Source organism: Haemaphysalis longicornis, unplaced genomic scaffold (assembly GCF_048455015.1).
Source record: "Haemaphysalis longicornis isolate Haplotype H1 unplaced genomic scaffold, Haemaphysalis longicornis Haplotype H1 scaffold_5, whole genome shotgun sequence".
NCBI classification, from domain to species: Eukaryota; Metazoa; Arthropoda; class Arachnida; order Ixodida; family Ixodidae; genus Haemaphysalis; species Haemaphysalis longicornis.
The window spans coordinates 155,588,899-155,608,376 of NW_027526385.1; the positions used below are offsets into that span (position 1 = coordinate 155,588,899).

At 42.8% G+C, this 19,478-nt stretch overlaps 1 protein-coding gene across 2 annotated transcripts in view; it reads right to left on the reverse strand.

The window, feature by feature from the left end:
• Positions 1-19,478, reverse strand: part of LOC144138775 (cytochrome P450 3A14-like) — a 77,869-nt gene that overhangs the window by 2,465 nt on the left and 55,926 nt on the right. For both annotated transcript variants that reach the window (XM_077671237.1, XM_077671236.1), the window contains 7 exons: positions 18,969-19,099; positions 11,096-11,207; positions 9,107-9,200; positions 8,759-8,867; positions 8,585-8,673; positions 7,485-7,625; positions 4,157-4,322 (listed from right to left, as the gene is read on the reverse strand). In XM_077671237.1, coding sequence (XP_077527363.1) covers positions 4,157-4,322; positions 7,485-7,625; positions 8,585-8,673; positions 8,759-8,867; positions 9,107-9,200; positions 11,096-11,207; positions 18,969-19,099 — 842 coding nt within the window. The remainder of the gene's footprint in view (positions 1-4,156; positions 4,323-7,484; positions 7,626-8,584; positions 8,674-8,758; positions 8,868-9,106; positions 9,201-11,095; positions 11,208-18,968; positions 19,100-19,478) is intronic.

The window sequence follows — 19,478 nt, forward strand, 5'->3', positions numbered from 1 at the left end:
ACCAGAGGGAGGGGTAATAGTCTTTGGATAAGGTATATGCAAGACAGTGCCTATTTCTGTATTCCCGGTGAATATCGCAAGGATTCCAAGTTGCCCCTAGACGCATTAATTCCAGGAGGTTCCATGGAGTTGAATTTGTGAATTAAATAGGATTCTCGGTATTTCCTGTCCTTAGGAGACCTGAAGTTTGACTGAAGTATATACAGCTTAGGGTCATCAAAATTGTGGCCTGGTTGGTTGAAATGCTGCGCTACAGCTATAGAGGATTTGCAAACACTATCTGCACGGTGACCGTTAAGAGGTAGGCTCATAGGTTGACTCGTTTCGCCTATATACTGTTTGTGGCACATTGAGCATTCCAACATATGCACAATGTTGGATGAAGTGCACGTAAAACTTGAATTAATCTTGTGGACATAATTACTGGCTGTGCTTTTTACAATGCAGTTGGTCTGCAGGGGCCTGCAAGTCTTGCATCTGGGGCGGGAGCAGCTGGCTATGACTGGTTGCTTTGAAAGCCCTGTTTTAGCATGCACTAAAATATCTTTTAGATTCCTGTTTCTCCGTTAGGTAACCCTTGGGTCTTCCGGGAAAGTCTTTGTAAGTCGGGCGTTACTGGCCAAAATGGGGTAGTACTTGCGCAGTATATTGTTTACGTTTAGGAGGGTGTTTGAAAATTTAGTTATTAGGTCAGGCGGCCTGGCGCTTTTGTTTTGTCGCTGTTTGTTGAGCACGTCATCCCCTTTGAGATAGATGCACGTTGGTACGCCTGATCGAGCGAGCTTTTGGGGTGGTTCGTGTTAATGAGGGTGGACCTGAGTTCATCTAGGTGCTATGCGTAGTCACTGTCATCACTGCATACTCGTCTAAGCCTGGTGGCTTGTCCTACAAAGATCCCTTGCTTGCAGTGTCTCGGGTGATGGCTTTTATAGTCTAGGTACTGCTGCCTGTCAGTTGATTTTCTAAAAAGCGTGGTTTTAAGTTTACCGTTGTCTAAAATGACGGTAGTATCTAGGAAGTTCACTTCTTTTTCAGAATACTGGCAGGAGAATTTAATAGTCGGATGCGAAGAATTGAGATGAGATATAAACGTTTCTAGAGTCGCGTGGCCGTGTTACCAAATCATGATGTCGTCTATGTAGCGGAGGTAAACCTGAGGTTTATGCGGAAAAGAGCTTAATAGAGTGGCTTCAAGTTGCCCCATGAAAATGTTGGCATAGGTCGGCGCGAATGGAGTACCCATGCTGGTTCCAAAAACTTGCAAAAAGTAAGAAGAGTCGAATTCAAAATAATTGAGAGTTAAAACTAGTTTTAATAAAGTTATGTACACTTCTGGCGCATGTTGTGCGGGTTCTCTGATAGAGCTTTTGAAATAGCTTCAATTCCTTCGACGAAAGGGATGTTCGTATACAATGCGGCAACGTCAAGAGTAACAAGGAGGGTTCCACTGGGTAGGCGCCCAATCTTATTTATCTCTTCTATTATGCGGAGGAAGTGGGGCGTGTCCTGAACTAGTGAAGGAAGAAGAGTCGGAATGTCAGAGAGGTAATGATTCCGAAACAGAGATAATGCTTGTGTTGGGGTATTGTTATTCGAAACTATGGGTCTGCCAGGAATGTCGGCAGTGAACAATAATTCTACAGGGACTTTGTGGACTTTTGGGAGGAGGTAAAAAAGGCCTGCATGCTTATTATTCGGTATCATCAAATTTAAGTCAGTGGTCGTTATTAAATCTCTAGTTCGCAGATCTGTGAAGCTCTGGAGGATTTTTAGGCTGTATTCCTGGCTGGGATCGTTATCTAAGGGCTTGTAGTGGCAAAGGTTATTGAGCTGCCTATAAGCTTCATCTTTGTATTTTCCCATAAGTAAAACAATACGCTACCACCTTTGTCGGCTGGGTTTATGACTATGTCGTTTCTGGCTGATAGGCTATTCAGGGTAGCTTCTTCCGACGGACTTAGGTTCTTGCGCTTGTTTGATCGCTTGGTTGTTGCCAATATTTCTCTTGATACTGATTTTAAGTACAGATCTAATTCTGGAGATTGATCTACATCTGGAGTCGAAGTGCTGGGAGGGTGGAGCGTGCATTCGTTAATGTCAGGTTGGTCCTGCTTTTCCGAAAAAAAACTCGCTTAGTCTCATTCTCCGAGAAAATTCAGTGATATCTTTATGTAACTCGTATTCATTCACAAGGTTACTTGTGGGACAGAAAGTTAGACCTCGTTCTAGGAAACCTTTTTCGTCGGCCGTTAGTGTTTTGGAAATGTCAATGACGTTGCTGCGGTCGGTAGCGAGGGAGCTCGTTTTTTCTATAGGATTATTGGCTGGGGGATGAGGTTCTACTAAAGCAATCTCTGTATCGAGGGGCAGCATTGCATGACCTAATATTCCATAGTCCGGGCTATTGAGAGGCTGATTTTCTACAGTGCAAGCTGTAATTCGCGAGGGAAGCTGGTCACGTTGAAACTTAACCGCTTGCCTATTACTAAGATCATTTTTTCTTACGATTTATAAAAATATTGAGATCTATTTTCTCCTACTTAGTTAGCGAAAGAGCTTCAATCTGTTCGTTGAAGAGGCTGGGTTGGCTAGCACAGTGGTGTCTAAGAATTTCTAGGAGGGAAAGCGAACGAAGCATTATTGAGAATACCTTGCCACCTATATATATATATATATATATATATATATATATATATATATATATATATATATATATATATATATATATATATATATATATATATATATATATATATATATATATATAGAGAGAGAGAGAGAGAGAGAGAGAGAGAGAGAGAGAGAGAGAGAAAGATAAACTCACAAAGCGCGCAGAAATAGTATAAGTAAAGAGTCGGATACACAGCAAGAACAATAACAAACAATGTTTACTTACGTAGCGGCAACGGGACTTGCCTTCATCAGAGTAAAGTTACATGAAAATCATGTAACTTTACTCTGATGAAGGCAAGTCCCGTTAAGTAAACATTGTTTGTTATTGTTCTTGCTGTGTATCCGACTCTTTACTTATACTATATATATATATATATATATATATATATATATATATATATATATATATATATATATATATATATATATATATATATATATATATATATATATATATATATATTTATATATATATATGTGTATTTATATATCAAAATGGACAGATATATCGTAGATTTTACACTATGACCTATTTATTTTCATTGTAAGCTATCAGTACAATGAAAATAGCTGAATTTTGTATACTTATGAGAGTCTACAATTATTTGTCATCTCGGGCACGTGAACGTTATGGTGCTGCTAAGATCCTGCCGTGCACTTTGCAAGGTTATTCAACGTAAGAAAAGCTACACCGAAATGCCTAAAGGAGTACTGACACAAAAACTGTGTATTCAGCCTTTTTTGGTTCCATGTTTCCGTTATACCGCATGAAATATAACGTAGGAGTTAACGGTATTACATATCTCGCAGATTACAAATTACAGCACCATTCATGGCATCAGTTCTGGTTTCGGGTTCTGAGGGCCTTGGTGTATCTGCGGGGGGTTCACAGACAACATCGTCAAAAATTTCGGTCTAAGGATGCCGACACATTTCTCATTGGATTCATACTCATCCAGGCAACTTTTCCCAACCTAGCTTGTCCTTTATTTAGCTAAATCAGGGATTAGTTCCGTCGCATTCAGCCTGCCTGACACTGCCATCAGGTGAGGCCGCCCGGAAGGAACGGGACAAATGATGCCGAAGCCCCTCCAAAATTTTTACTTTATGTTGTGCTTTTGCTGGGCACGTGCTAGCTCTTTTCATTCGTGACTAATATGCGTGTCGCTTGCTTAGGGCGAAGGAACAGACCGCGTCGAGTTTGAACAGCTGGTAACGTTTACACTAGACACCTGCGTAATTGAATTTTTTGTCAGATAGGAGCTGAGCCGCGCTGTGTCCTGACCGTTCAAGCGTAAAGCAGTAATACCTATTTAAAATTGACCTCCACTGAGTTATGATAGATGGAGGGCCACACAAGCGTCCTTTCTACTTTACAAAGAGAATTATACCAATGTTAAGAATGTCAACGAGCCACCTGCCACTATAAAAATGCAAGCAGCAGGCCTTTCGTTGTAATATCCCTTCAAATTTTCTCACTCACTTTTAGGTGACGGTCGTCAAGCAGAATCTTGTATTTGGCTAGTATTTTAGCCATCGTCAGTTTTGCTTCCAGTTGAGCAAAGCGGAGTCCGATGCAATTCCTTGGCCCCTGGCCGAACGGCTGGTACACCATGGGGTCAATTCCGGGTTTGTTTTCGGCACTGAACCTTAACAAGAGTATATAAAAGTACGGGGATTATGATATGCCAAAAAACATAAAACTCCTTAGACTACGGCACAATGTTGCGCTTTAACTACCTTTACATCAGAACTCTTTGTTTGATACCCTGTGGTTGTTATGGTGTGGTTGTGTACTGCGGCGTTTCCATTATGGTCTTCAGAACCGAGAAGTACAACTAATATTTAGAGCAACATAAGTAGGATGTGTTACCTCAAGTTACTGAACTCAATAACAAGCACTTTTAACCTGCGGCCGAGTGGTCCGCAGCCACACTTGCTTGATAATTAAATACAAACTTGCGAATGCTTTGAGAATATCGCTAAATAGGGTATCCAGTCTTCAATTTGGTATCCTGAAGTACACAAACCAATTTTACTGGTGGAGCCTACTAAATACGCTAGAATCTGCTGAAACAATTATTTCTGGGTATCGCGATTTTGCAATTGCTTCTGCGCTTGAGCGACGTTAGAAGCTATATCAGGCTGCTTTTCAGTTGAGCAACGAATGCGTTGGATTTAACAGCCGCTTTATAGAAAAATGCCACGGAACCAGGCAAGAGCTACAGGAGGCATCCGCTCAGTATAGAAATCATGCAGTGGCGTTGTACGGTCACTGTACTGCAGCTTTGGGTGTTATTTTTGCCAGAATAAATTACTGAAAGAGTGCATCGGAATAGTGGGGAGAGAAGCTACGCAAGCCGCTAATTTGTCAGCGTAGTGTCACGTTTCTGCAGGCTACCCTAACACCCGCGAGGAACTCAAACTCGGACATCCTATTGTTTTCTTTAAAGTCCAGGAACACTAACTCCACAGAAACATTGGTTCCTTACATTCAACAAAGCGCTACTGATAATTATATCGTTGCAGCTGGAGCCATTGGGCATCGTTCAGCCATATTTCCAAAAACGTAGCTTCATTTTTGGGGGTTAAGCAATGATTGCGCAAGTTACAGAAACCTTCGTTTAGAACAATTCTACACCAAAACGTGAGGACTATGAATCACATACTAATCATTGCCACGCTTCTGAAGTTGTTTAGGCAATTGATGATATGAATGCCAGCGTTCCAGATTAGGTGCCACTGACGTGTATTTGTTTAAATTGGTGTTACCGTGAACCCCCGTTAGGGCGAACTCAAAGCGACCATGATGATTTCACCGTCTTATCAGAAGCCCTTACAAAAAGCGAATTTGTCACACGCCCATGTGCATGCAAATATCTTGCTTCAAGATGGTGAGGAAAAAGGAAACAAAAATTATTCATTTGACTGCACAGCTATGTCTTCTATGACTGTCTTCAAGTGGCTCTACCCTAGTTTTATGACGTCCACGCGGCGACGGTGAGCGTAGCCACTCTGCCTCAAGCGACAACGCAGCAGAGGCAGATAGGGAACTCCCGCTTTCTTGGCGGTGACGCCGTTGGACCCGGGACGCGAACCGATGCGAATTCACAAGCTCCCGCTGAGAAACAGCATTAGACAGGATATCTCCTACGTTCTGGAACAAGAGGTCTCTGTTGTCGCTTTCTGAAAACAATTAACGCCGGTGTTCCCCAGGGAAGTGTCCTTGGGCCTTTGCTTTTTCTTATTTATAATAATGATATTACAACATGTGCTAAACAAGGTATAGAAATCCGCTTATTTGCCGATGATTGTCTTTTATTCCATCCAATTAATTCTTTAAATGATCAGATAATGCTCCAACAATCTGTCGAAGCCATAACTGAGTGGTTTGACCGCTGGGGAATGAATGTAAACCCTGACAAAAAACTATGTTCATGCGTATCACTAACAGGAAACAGCCGTTTATTTACCCGTACAGTATAAAAGGAACCCCCATTTTACTAACAGAAAGTTACAAATATCTTGGCGTAACAATCACTAACAAACTAACTTGGTCTTCTCACATTGAAAAGATTTGTTCATCGGCACGTAGGAAATTAGGCATGCTAAGGCATAGACTCAGTAGTTCTCCCCCCAGTACTAAACTGCTAGCATACAACACAATAATCAGGTCTGGTTTGAAATATGCATGTGAGGTGTGGGATCCGCATACTAAAAAAGATATTAACAATCTAGAGAAAATCCAAAGGTTAGCCGTCCGTTTTATTTTCAACCGATTTCTCCAGTCTGATTCCCCAACTGAACTAATGCATGATAACAAAATTCAAACTTTAGAATGTCGCAGGAAAACAGCAAGACTAAAATTTCTTTTCTATCTATCCAGCAAAAAAAAGTCTACTTGACCTATCAAACATTCTTTCCCCGTTATCTTCGCGTCCAACTAGACGATATCATTCCCAAAACTTCACTTCTATCTTTGCTCGAACTAACAATTTCAAATACTCTTTCTTTCCTCGCACAATAACAGAATGGAACGATCTACCACATCACATTTTTGAATCTAGAAACGTGTTAAGGTGTATTGAAAATTTTTTTGAAGTGCCTTAGATCTTGTACCGTAATATGTTGTATATTTCCCTGTTAGTTTGTGCCACCTGTATTTGTTTCCTTTTTTGGTCATGCTCTTGTATTCTACCACCCCCACTCCTGCCTGGGCTATTCTTAGCCTGCAGTATTTTCTAAATAAATAAATAAATTTATCATCCTAATAAAGTGTCATCTATCTATCATCCTAGTTTTGCACCTATCTACTCGACAGTAGAGCGGCCAAAAAACTCGCTCTCGCTTATTTTTCGTTGCTTTGCCGCTGGCTTCACAGGTTGAAGGGTGCGAGAAGTAGTTGCTTTGTCCGTCTGTCTTTTTTTCTCGTTCCCTCCCTTCTCCCGCGGCGTGAATTCGCTTTTTGCTGCGTTTTTTTTTACTTTTCGTTCTCCCTGATCGCGTGAATGCCCCGCCGCACCCCGCCAAGGCTGATATGTTCGCTACGCAGAATGGCCAGCAGTGGTTGTCACCCGGAAGTTGTTCGTCTTAACCAATGCATACGTGCGAGGCTTTTCGCCTTAAGCGAATTTCTTTTCATTAATTCTATTAAAAACCAAAATAGCGTTCCCAAGTAATTCGGTATAACCGAGAAATCGTCTCAACCAAGTTAGTCCAGACGGGATTGACTGTATTTTATTAATTAGTTCAGTTCCCGCAACGATATAATCAAATATTTTAAAATGGAGACACAATGAGGGACGATCTACCTGTCCGGATCAAACTTGTCTGGGTCCTCCCAGAAGTCAGTGTCACGGTGCATGTGAAAACCGGGGACAAGGACAGTGATTCCAGCAGGTATGGTGACATTGTTATGAACGTACTCAGTTGCGCTTGTCCTCGTGGTAAATCTGTAAAAGAACCGCAGCGACATTGATTGCTCAATGATAATTATCTCTTAGTTACTTTACTTGACTAATACTTGAAATTTCTTTCACTGGGAACAAATAACAAGTAGGGGGCCATGTTCAAGAATGAGTAAAAGGAAACAAGTCGATTTCCGTAATTGAAAGTTGTTATAATAAAGCAACAGGTGCGGGTTATCACCCGTACGGGTGCACAATATCTTTGCTCTACAAAGACCTCACGGATTGGTGACTTGGCCTCCTATACATTAAAAAGGTTGTGCCCTGAACGATTTTGTTTCTTTTTTTAAATTAGTGAAGTCATCTTCCAAGCAACACCCTACGATGATCCCGTTGTTCACCAGATGCAGTGGCAAAAACCAAAAGCCTCAGCAAAATTTACCATTCCCCCCTCAGAAAAGTAGAGAGAAACGCGAGAGTTAAAGTGCGTCTAACATTCAGTGAAAGTGAGTACAATCTATAGTAAAATCTTGAAGGGCCCAAATTGATAACCAAAAACGCACCCATGGTATCTTTTTTTTGCATCCACTAACCGAAGACATCTACCAACAATCTCAATGGGTATACGAAATGTATACGATTGTACTGCTTCATGGTCGATGAGCGCAGTGTGGTATTTAGAAGCGTTCTTTTCCGCGATTTTTAAGTAACCGTTTTTCACACTAGAAGGCCGGTTTTACGCACGTGCTGTGTATCCGGATATTCTATTGAAGCTGTTCAGTCGAACAAATGCTCCATTGGGAAAACATTAGATTTTTTACAAAATGTCATCGGTTCAACTAAGAAAGCTTTCGTTTTCAAAAGTGGCCAAAATAGTTGGATGAACCTTCTCCTGGATTTTGTTGGTATCCATGCGACCAACATACACATCCAACGTTAATTCCACCTCTACTCCCGTGGGCACTGGCGGCTACACAAATACACAATAACAACAAAACACTCACCCAACTACAGGCGAGTAGTATCTCAGAGTTTCCGAAATCACCTGGTCCAAATATTTCATGGCGAAAACGTTGTTATACGTGAACGACCCCTGAAAAGGTAGTTTGATCGAATTGCTGCAAAGACATATTTCACCCCTTGCTTTCGCCACACAGGAATAATTACGGTTTACTTACGTCCCGGTGCAGTATTTCTAACACTTCTTTCCTCAGCCTGTCTTGAATGCTTTGATGCTTTGCCAGAAGATAGGACATAAAAGACAGTGTTCCACCAGTTGTTTCGAACCTGGAACATTTCACGCGAGAACAGAACCACTTCCATCAAGATCACAAAGAACTATTAACCCTAGAAATTTTTCTGTTCTCAAACTGCGGGGAAATAAAGCGTACTAGAGCCACCACAAGTGCCTCTCACGAGTATGAAAGAAAGCATATGACCTTTAAAAAAGTTCGCGCTCGAGGAGCATTTAGTCCGTACGAAATAAAAATTCATATGTGTCGGAAAAAGTACAAAGTTTTCCGTACCCTGCAATAAAGAATAGGAGGCCATTAGCCAGGATTTCTTCGTTCGTTAAGATGCGCTTCTTCTTTGTGATTGAAAGCGTGGACACGGTGGCTTCTGTAACGAACCAGATACCATAACAATTAAACGAAAACAACCAGGTGGTAAAGGCGTGGTGTACATTTAGGTAATGCACTCATGCGAAGCATCAGGTACGAACTGAAACTCTGGAAGATAGCTTTTTAATAAAAAGCAAAACACTTGGAACTTTTTGCATGGGTAGTTTGATTCGTGCTGTACACTTTGTTATTCTTGCAGCGCTGTATTGTATTTACGCCTAACTATAAATGATCCAAGAGTTGATCTTTGGCGGAACACCATGTTGCTGTTTGGAGGAGTTCTCCACGCTGGAAAACCCTTTTAATGTTTTGGTTAGGTTTATTAGCTAATACGCACTTCGCTCTTCGATACTCGAAGGTGCTGCATCCTGACGCATGAGAAAGACGTTTGTAATGACAGGAAACGATACGAGGAAAAGTGTACTTAAAGGTTGAATGTTCCAAAACTACCTACAGTTTGTGAGTTCTGGGCACTAGAAATATTTCCCTGTCTACGACTTTGCAGCTAAGCTGTCAGCATGCGAGTACGTATGTTCATTGCACTCAGGCTCATTGTTCGGCACATGGGGTACAGCCTAGTTTCCTGGTTGCATACCAAGATGAGACTTTTTACACTTCTTCCACAATTGAAGTGCTTCGTTCTGCAACTGATCAGATTAGCCAAGCGCGATCACCAACTATGTTGGTAAGTATCGGACCAGCATCCACGTAGGTCTATTCTTTCTCTGCACGCAAACAACCCAGGGAACAACAGAGTCTTCCTGCCTAGCCAGATTTCGTTGACATAAATGGTAAGAGTATTTCCGTCTTCAGGCAGCATTCGCAACGGCGCTGAATGTCAAGCCAGCCAGTATGCTCGGGCTGGATGGTTGAAGCTTTGCGAACATCGCGCTGTAATCACTACGCACAGACGTTCACTGGTTGACTTTCCCTTGTCTTTGAGAAATCTGCCTGTCACCAATCGCTTCATGGTGGGGTTGGCGGGGCGAAGCCAGGCGGATATTGCCTTCGAAGCAACGGTACAGCCGGCGTCCGTGAAGGCTTCCATGAGGGTTAGAAGCTACTTCCGTTTAAGCAGGCTCTGATCCCCGCTTCTCTCTTCGTGGAAATGCATGTTCATACATTTTTTTTGCTCTACCATTTTTTTACCGAGTACACCTGAAGGCTGGAGCTTCAATCATGAAACACCATGCATTTCGCCAGAAATGCGTAATTGCGCTGTTAACACAGTTCATCGTCATAATGACGCAAGAAGAGATCCTTAGTCGAAAAAACTTCAAAAAATGTAAAGAGAAGAGGCGCAACAATCCTTATGGATTAGTATGCCTTTCCCTGAATTTGTGAATATTTTGTGGACAGAGAAAAACAAGAACGCCGAGGAAAAATGGCATTAGCGGTTCCTTTCCGGGCGGGGACAAGGAATAGCGGCGTAACACCAACAATACCCGATTCCAGAAGTCAATATTTTTTTAGCACTCGCAGGCCTTACAACCTTACAGCATCCAGTCCAACTCGCTTTCTAAAACCGAAGGTAAACCTGCTTATGTGACGAAAGAACGGCCCATGAGTACATCGCCTGTTCAGCTGAGAAAGTAACGGCGTGGTACATAGTAATAACCAACGCATCAGACAACGCTGTGTTATACTTCAGGTATCCGGTGAATGGTCACACTAGCCCCCGCCAGCATTTTTAAATTTCAGGACACTTTTCCGACGCAGCACATTAGTACACGCATCCAAATAATTTTATATGTATGTTAGAGGCAATGTCAGGTATGAGAACTGTGTGAAAGAAAATTTGCCTCGAATGGGTACAATTGCAGCTCAGCGTGCTACCTTAACCAGACACAGCTAGTAGTGCAAATATACGTGCCTAGGTGCCAACCATCTTACCTTCTGATGCAGTGTCGGCATCGTAGTTAGCAGTTAGGGAATGTACATTGACTGGGGCGCCTTCTTCAACTTCCGCATTGAGCATCAGTTGCAGCAAGTCCGTTCTTTCGTCCTACAAAAATGCGCAGAATGAGGGTGAATATTTGGTAGAGCCTGAGATATGAAAGGCTTTTTAACAGCGGAGCCGTTTCCGGTGTCCTCTTGAGCTCTGGCCGTGGCGAACGTTATCAGAAAACTCTGCTCGGTGAAGTGGAGAGGGGGAAGGCTAAGCCAGGTGGAGGGAAGCAATAGCTCCGCGGTGTCTGGTGAGGGAGGAAGATGTGGCACGCAACTATTCACGTATGAGCAGTGGCCGCCACACGCATGCAATATATGAACGCATACGCAAATTCAAGGCATAATCGTAATGGGAACTGGGGTGCAGCCCTGCACAAAAAATATGACAAAAAATGAACAAGCAAACCTAGGAATCACACATTCAAATCTAGGTACTCACAATGCCCAGAACACAAAACGAGGAAAAAAACTTGTGTTGATTTTAAAGATTCTTAGTAAACCCCGAAATTTTTAGTGTTTGGCTTTAGTGAACTCATAGGCTGTATTATCATTAAATATTTTAAAGAGAGTATTGTTTTGCTTATTTAGGTACACCCTGCATAATTGCAGCAGAATAGCCCCTAAATGAAAGAGCGGGATGGAAGCCACTGTCATATCCCGTTTCTCGCCGTCACCCTTTCCTTTTTTCTAGCTTCAGGGCTAGCGTCAATTAATGCACACAAGCGGCTAACATTTGGGCGGTACGATAGGCGAAATGAAAAACGACGGGCCCCTTAAGAGCTCTGACCAGCAACGTATCAGCTCATACGTGTTCGTTTTTCTTTTTCCCTCTGATTATTACCCCACGAGGACGCTACGTTTCCCTAGTTTTGACTATGCGATAGTGAAACTGATAACATGATTGACAATACAACCGAATGACTGAAACAGATTTGGGCAAATAAGATATTTATATCCGTCATTGTGTGCCGCTCGTTAACGTCTTATGTGTATTCTGTCCTATTGATTGCCCTTGAATCATAATGAATATAGAGCGATATCAAAACTCTTTTTAGCCCAACGCGTAATTATCAGAAAGATACCTTGACGTACAAAAAACCTAACAAGAAGGAGCTGTTTCTGAGATGCGATGAGTTAAGACTACACATAAAAATCGACGATATACACGAATCGGTGAAAAAAGCCGCGCCAAACACGGGAAAAGAGACACCAAGACACGTGTGCACAATTCTTTGTTTAAAATAAGTTACACAACCATCCACTAGTGCTTGCTCAAGACACAACAAACTGGTATTTCGGTAAACCACAGACATGTGTCAGCGGAGAGCAGCAATACAGAATTTTGTTGTACGATAAGATCAACAAAGCCATGCTCACTCATGTGCTGCGAAGGCTTTCTTTTATGGCAGCTTCAAGGATTTATTAGCTGATTTTCCCGCTTAATGATTGTAACAGACTCCTTAAAGGCCAGCTGCACTCAAGTTTCCGACAACGTAAAAATAATGTCACCTAATAGTACACGTAACGAGAGTGCGAAATGCAAAATACTACGTTTCAAACATGAACGCGAAGAACGTAAGCTGCTCACGACATTGGCGTTTTCGGAACCGAAACTGAATAGAAAAGGAGGCCATTACCGGTGGCCGGACGTGACGTACGTGATGAAACGAAAGCGGCCGCGCTAGAGCCGGCGTAGAGTGTACTAGAAGTTTTAGAGTGGCCCGACCGGCCGCCCGGAGAGGTGCTCGTTTCGCGCAGAAAATAGCGGCGGCGCTGTAGTCAACGACAACTGAAAGCGAAAGCGGCGGCTGGCCGCGCGCACGGCCGCGCGCGGGCCAGGAAACGCTGCTGCGTTACGCGCGGAGCGCTCGAAATTTGTTCTGCGGGTAGTCCAATTGTTTAAATATACTGTAGGTACAGTGGACTGTGGGTAACGAAATGAAAAATAAACGCTGCAGCTCATTTTGCGTTAGTTTTGCCTTTCCCGCTCGACAACAACAAGGAAAATTACGGATTTTCCTTTGCAGCATTCGTAGCGGATTGTAAATAAAGTAATTGCAGCGACATTTTCGCTTTTTCAATTTCCCATAAAAAAGTATTTTGCGTGAAATTGCCTGGTATGATCCAGTTCATGATTGCTTTATGATTGTGTCCTTATTGTGCTGCTTGATGGACATAGTTGGTCGACGCAAAGGACATGAAAAAATATATGAGGATTGGGATGATAGCTTCTCAGATGAATTTTTTATTTATTGTGTTGCAATTTACGCTCGGACTGCAGTTATGTGGGTTAATATCATAAGTTGCGTTTGTTTTTTTATTGCGTGAGTTGTTATTATAGCAGTATTTAAGCAGTGGCCCACTTGGGATAATTACGGGTCACCGTGGTGGCCGATCAGAAAATGACACGCGCAAGCGAGGTATCCTAGCTTCTCAGATGATTTTTTTATTTATTGTCTTGCAATTTACGCTCGGACTGCAGTTATGTGGGTTAACATCATTAGTTGCGTTTGTTTTTTATTGCGTGAGTTGTTATTATAGCAGTATTTAAGCAGTGGCCCGCTTGGCATAATTACGGGTAACCGTGGTGGCCGATCAGAAAATGACACGCGCAAGCGAGGTATCCTTTTAACTAAAAAGGGGTTAGCCCAGCGGTTAGCTCAGTTGTCCCAATGACCGTCTTTCATAGAACTATTCCCGCAACGTTCTATTAATCGCACCACCTTTCACCTGATTAGGTCAAGAAAGGAGTTGAATCAAATTAACACAAATTTAATTCACAAGTATGCTGATGGTACAATTACACGCACATAAAACAAATGCAAAACATAGATCAGAAAATATATTGCCCGCGACAACAATGAACTCACAGATGGCGCGTGACAACAGCGTTCTTGACAACAATGACAACAGCATTCTTGAACCTATAGAGGTTCAAGAACGCTAACATGGAGGTTCAAATAAACGGAACTGGTACAAACTACACATTTTGTTTTCATTTTCGATAGCCCAGAAAATGAAATGTAACGCGGGAAATCATGCACAAAGTCTACACAGGTAAAGGTTTAGGAATAACGCTAACATGGAGGTTTAAATTGACATTTTTGGCCAACGCATTTTCATAACTCGTCCTTGATCATTAGCGACGGCTAAGTTTAAGGTGTTGCTCCCACCTTCGCATGTAATCACGAAACTTGATTAAACCTTTTATATAGAAATGAATCCGTGTCACAATGTATACAGAACCCAACCAAATTTGCTGTCAAGGTCTCACGTGCTGGTCGCAACCAACGCCGTTAAGGTTTTTGCTGTGAATAAGGGCTGCGGCACATCCATAACGCTGTCATGGTGGAGCTCCTTGTTGCTGAAGCAACTGGTAAAAACGTCCTAGAGATGGCTAATAAACTTTCAAAAATGCACGGAAGGATTCAGAAGCCCCCCCCCCCCCCCAAATACAAGAGGTAGTAAACACAGCGGCATCTCCCCCTGGCATGCAGGATTGGTCATGCAGACTTGGCACTTCGTTTTCAGTACACACTTCCTTACCAAGTGCCTGCAATATGCGACATAGCAGGTTAATAAAATAATTAAGAAAGCCCACTAACGACAGTACAAGCATCAACTGTAGGGGTATCCCAGAAGAAGGCTCTTGGTATTTTTGTTCCAAATAGGAACGTAAAAAGCAGTAAACTTTTTGCAGCCTTATAATGTGCGCCCCGCCGCTTTTGCTTCATGCGCAGAGTCAAGAAGGGGAAGGGAAAAACATTCCTGGTGCCTGTCCGTCAAATTTATCCCTCGTTAACTCGAACTCTGCTATCTCAAAATATCTTCTCGAAACTTTTTCTCACAGTGTGTTTACCTCCCATAGGTGCTAAGCATTAGCCCGCTTTATCTCGAAACGTTATTTCGGAGGACCACGAATGTCTCTAAATACTTGCAGAGAGGACACAAGGCAAAGTCCGCTGCAGGCAGCTGATAAGGTCCCTGTTCGAATGATTACTCCCGCCGAACGCGGTCGTGAAGTGCAAGTTTACGCGCACTACGCGTCCCCGTTACCGGAATGCTGTCTGGCGCGTACATCATTGCTGTGGACGACGCAGCTGATCATGCGGACGAGGAGGAGCCTCCAGAAGTGCGTGCGTACAACGGCAGAAATAACATACATGCTGCGTCTGCTTTGTAACAAGGTAGAATGTAGCGGTGGTGACCACCGATTCATGCGATGCATTGAGAAGCTCGGGTACGCTTTTCTGGGGTGCAGATGCGAACGCGAAACAGCCGAGCGCAACACAGTTCTTCTGCAATAATAAAAGTTTCTTTTTCCTGCGAATTATTTTGCCTTCATTACGAAATCTCCCCTGTGGAATAGTGCTTTTTTTAGCACCACTAGCTGTTATTTCAGGGACCTGGCTACAAATTTTCTGCATTTGACTTAACTCGAAACTATGCGCTTATCTCAAAATTTTCAGCTAATTTTACGACTTTGAGTTAACGAGAGGTTACTGTACATCAACAATTAACGTTTTCAGAAAACGCATAAAAAAATGAGAAAGTATCGTTCAAGCGGAGTCATAACGTTTCTGCGTCTACTTTCTAGATCAGCTGACCGAAGGTGCAGGTTCGATTCCCGGCGGCGGCGGGGCCGCTTTTGTGATGGAGGATAAAAGCGAAAAACGCGCGTGTCTTCGAGATTTCGGCGCACGTTAAAGATCCCCAGGTGGTTAAAATTAATCCGAAGCCCCCCAGTATCGCTTGCCTCATCGCCTGTGTAGCGCCGGCGCGTTACACTTCGTAATCCAAAATAAATCAGCTTCGCAAGCGCAAAACACCGCCGCGAGCAACGCAAATTTTGCTGCGAGCAGGCTTGGAGCTGGTGCCAGGGAGCGCCGGCTGTTCAGTTGTCGACGACAGCAGCGCCGCCGCTATACCGGTTTTATTTTCTGCGCGAAAGTCGACCCGGCGGAGCAATGGGAGAGGCCGCCGCTCGGGCCACTCTAAAACTTCTAGTACACTCTAGCCGGCGGCCGCCGAGAGCCGCCTTCAAACGCGCGTGGTATCGTCGCGCTTCGCACTCTGATTTGCACAGAACTACTCCCACTAACATTTGCCAAGGATAATGGAGTTAGGTACAATGCCGACATCGCGTTGCTATCAATCGAAATGAAGTAGACCGTACGACAGATCTTCTTCCATCAGAATAACTGCCGTTGAGCAATCCTTGGCATTGCGAGTAAAAAAGCGGGCCGTGATTTACAAAGCTAGTTGCTCGTACAATATCGAAAAGCACCTTTGGTTAGTCGGCGCCTCGGCTGTCGCATCGCTCCCTTTGACAGGAATGAACCGCACGCGGGCGTAGATCAATCACTATTTTTGCTATACATTACGTGCAAAAAGCTTCGTGAATATCAGCCGAGTATTTCTCGCCTTGCTGCACATCAAGAATCGAATGGTAAAAGGGATATAAAATTATAGGCCAACTTCCACAGGTAAATGATCCACTAAAACACGAAAAAAGTTACCTATCTACCGCTGTTTTCTACTTTCACAGGCGACATGTGCTGTTGACAACATTTTACTATCACGTAAACTAAATCTAGTGCTCTATAAAAGTAAATACTTCATTTATGGATTGAAAAAAATCAAGTTTTTTGTTTATAGGAGGAGCAGTATTGTTAGCTTTCGCACTTCGCGAAGACGACGGCCGGTATTAATTGTACGGATGTATTTGTTACCACCAGCAAGGATGATATTGCACCCCTCAGCGACTGAGGCAAAAGTCGCACAAATGTTTATACCATCGTGTACAACATCTCAAGTTAGGTCGTTAAACTTTTAAAAGATCTGAGGGATGGGGGTCACGTTGGGCCAGCCCAAATATAGGAAAAATTGGACGCGTAAGTGCAAGTGGCCAAGAATTTATAGAACATCCCTTTTTGCTGTGATAGATGCCATAGGAATGGCAATTTAAGGGAAGTGTGCGTGTCGCGCTATGTTTTTAGTAGAAATTATATTTTCAAGTAAGAAGAGTTTTGCCAGCTCCAGAACGTTCGCAAGTGCATGAATAGTTTGTAGGCTTCTAAAATATTTTATTGCACTGAAAAAGGCGGATATTGCTACCTACGCAACTAGTTTGAAACCTGCTATGGCGACGGCGGTACAGCGAGGTGGGGTAGCAGAAAAACCCCGGGCGAACGCGTCCCTGTGCCTGCCGGAGCGCCGTGCAAGTCGTCGGAGAAGCGCGACCTCCACGGGACAGGTTCCCGAACCTCCGTCACCCGCTGCTCGGAACTCGTTTGGGCGAATTTCCGCCAGGTGCAAACGTCGTCTGTACGAAACTACTTTGAACGACTGTGCCTAGTGTTCTGCGTGCTTACGAAGCTTAGGATTTCGCCATGGCGATTTTAGGAGCATAATCTACTTATTTGGATCAAATTTGGACAAATAAAAATGGGAGTGCAGTTGGATTTAAATTTGCATTTGGGCACGGTTTCGGCCTTCTGCGCTTAGTCTGTCGTGATACTGATTTCTAATGCGTAATTAGGCCATGGTAACTCCTTCGAAATCGGTGCGATCATTCCTAGTATAATTTCTTAGCTCCTAGGCAATGCGTAAAAAAGACCCCTCCATTTCACAAAAACCACTGCCTAGATTGACCCACAAGAACGGCTTTCAGTAATGCAATTGCTTATAATAGGGAAACCGGGAGAAATATTTTCTCTGTACATGCTAGTGGGACCTCTCTACAGTGACTGTCGCTGCGTTGTCGCTTTTCATCATTTGTTTCAGTTTAATGCTGTGAAGACTAATAATCACAAAAAGTACGCTGCCTAGGTTATGAGTGGCTTTGAAGAACGGTGGTATATTAACAGAACTCAGAAATAAGTAATGAAAAGAACTTCACTAAATTTTTATAAAACAAAACGAGCTGCGAAGGAACACAACGGCTACGTGTTAGGGCGACAGATGCATCCACGGTGCTTACACATGATTGGAGTAGTTCCTAAAAGAGTTTTAATGCAAACCGAGAACGTTTGATCTCTTTTTCACCGCTAGGAAAAGGAATAGAATATATTCCCTTTTTGGCACGGGAGATATATTGGATCCTGTGAGTAATTTGAGCTGTATCGGCCATTTTTTTATAAATGAACATGGTATCAAAGTTTTATGGTGCCATTTGAGTGATCAAAACATATTGAGAAGGCAATTCCTGTTTTGTCCATGGGGAGCATCTCTCTGAGGCAGGTATTTTTTGTGTTTGTGGATCTACCGTAATATCTGTTCTCTTGCTTTCATTAAAGTACGCACGCTAGGATTCAATCATATCTACTGATATTTCCGTCGATGTTTTTTTTATTCGTTAATAGGGAATACCCCAACATAATTTGGCAAATTCAGCAGCTACTACTGCGCACATAACGTCAAAATGTGTCTTGCTATTTATTATATTCAAAGGATGCACACCCACTAATTAATGTCCACAAATACAATCTCATCGAAAACTGTTGGGAAGTAGCAAAAGCAGAGTCGCAGAAGACAGAACTCCCGCTAAAAATGTATTCCGTTTTTTAACTATGAAAAACCATGTGTTTTTGAAGTACTTGTTGGGTGGTGTTGCTGAACAATTTGTTACGAGTTTTACTCTACTTCGGTGATGATTGTGTAGCCATATGTTTTAGCTTTTCTTCATCGCCTATATGTGTTATTTTCATTTTCTTCTTTTCTACTACATGTTCATCCCGAACTGCAACCCTTCTTAATCCATGCTTTTTAATAGGACTGGAGGATATGATAAATGGTTGCGGGCAAAGCAACTCACCTCACGGTTCTCACGACGGAATTTGATGATCGCCATGAGGTCGCTTAGGATGTTGTCCGTTGCCGCCTTTTTAAACCTTGCTAAGAAAGATAACACGATCCGCCACAGACTGGAAAACTCTGGAAAGCATGCTGAAAGAAAGAATGGATGCATTTTTTTATACAGAACTTGCTCGTTGAGGGTCCATAGCTGAATCTACATCGCATTACTTGCCACCGGAGTCCTTCGTCTAGGTTTGCACGTGAGATATTATCTGTGGCGAATAATGGGGAGTTGCAATAAACGACAATACAGGGCCTGACTTGTCTTGCCTGAAACGCAGGAAATTTGATTTGTTGCCTTAGGCAAATATATTGTATGAGTGTGGGAAAAAAGACAAATAGTTCATCAGTGAAAAATTGCTTTCGTCGGTATAGTAGTTTCTGATGTTTGCTTTTCACTTATTGCTGTCTTTCCACAATAATGCCTCCATGCATGCCCGCACACATACATACAACAAATGTACGTAAA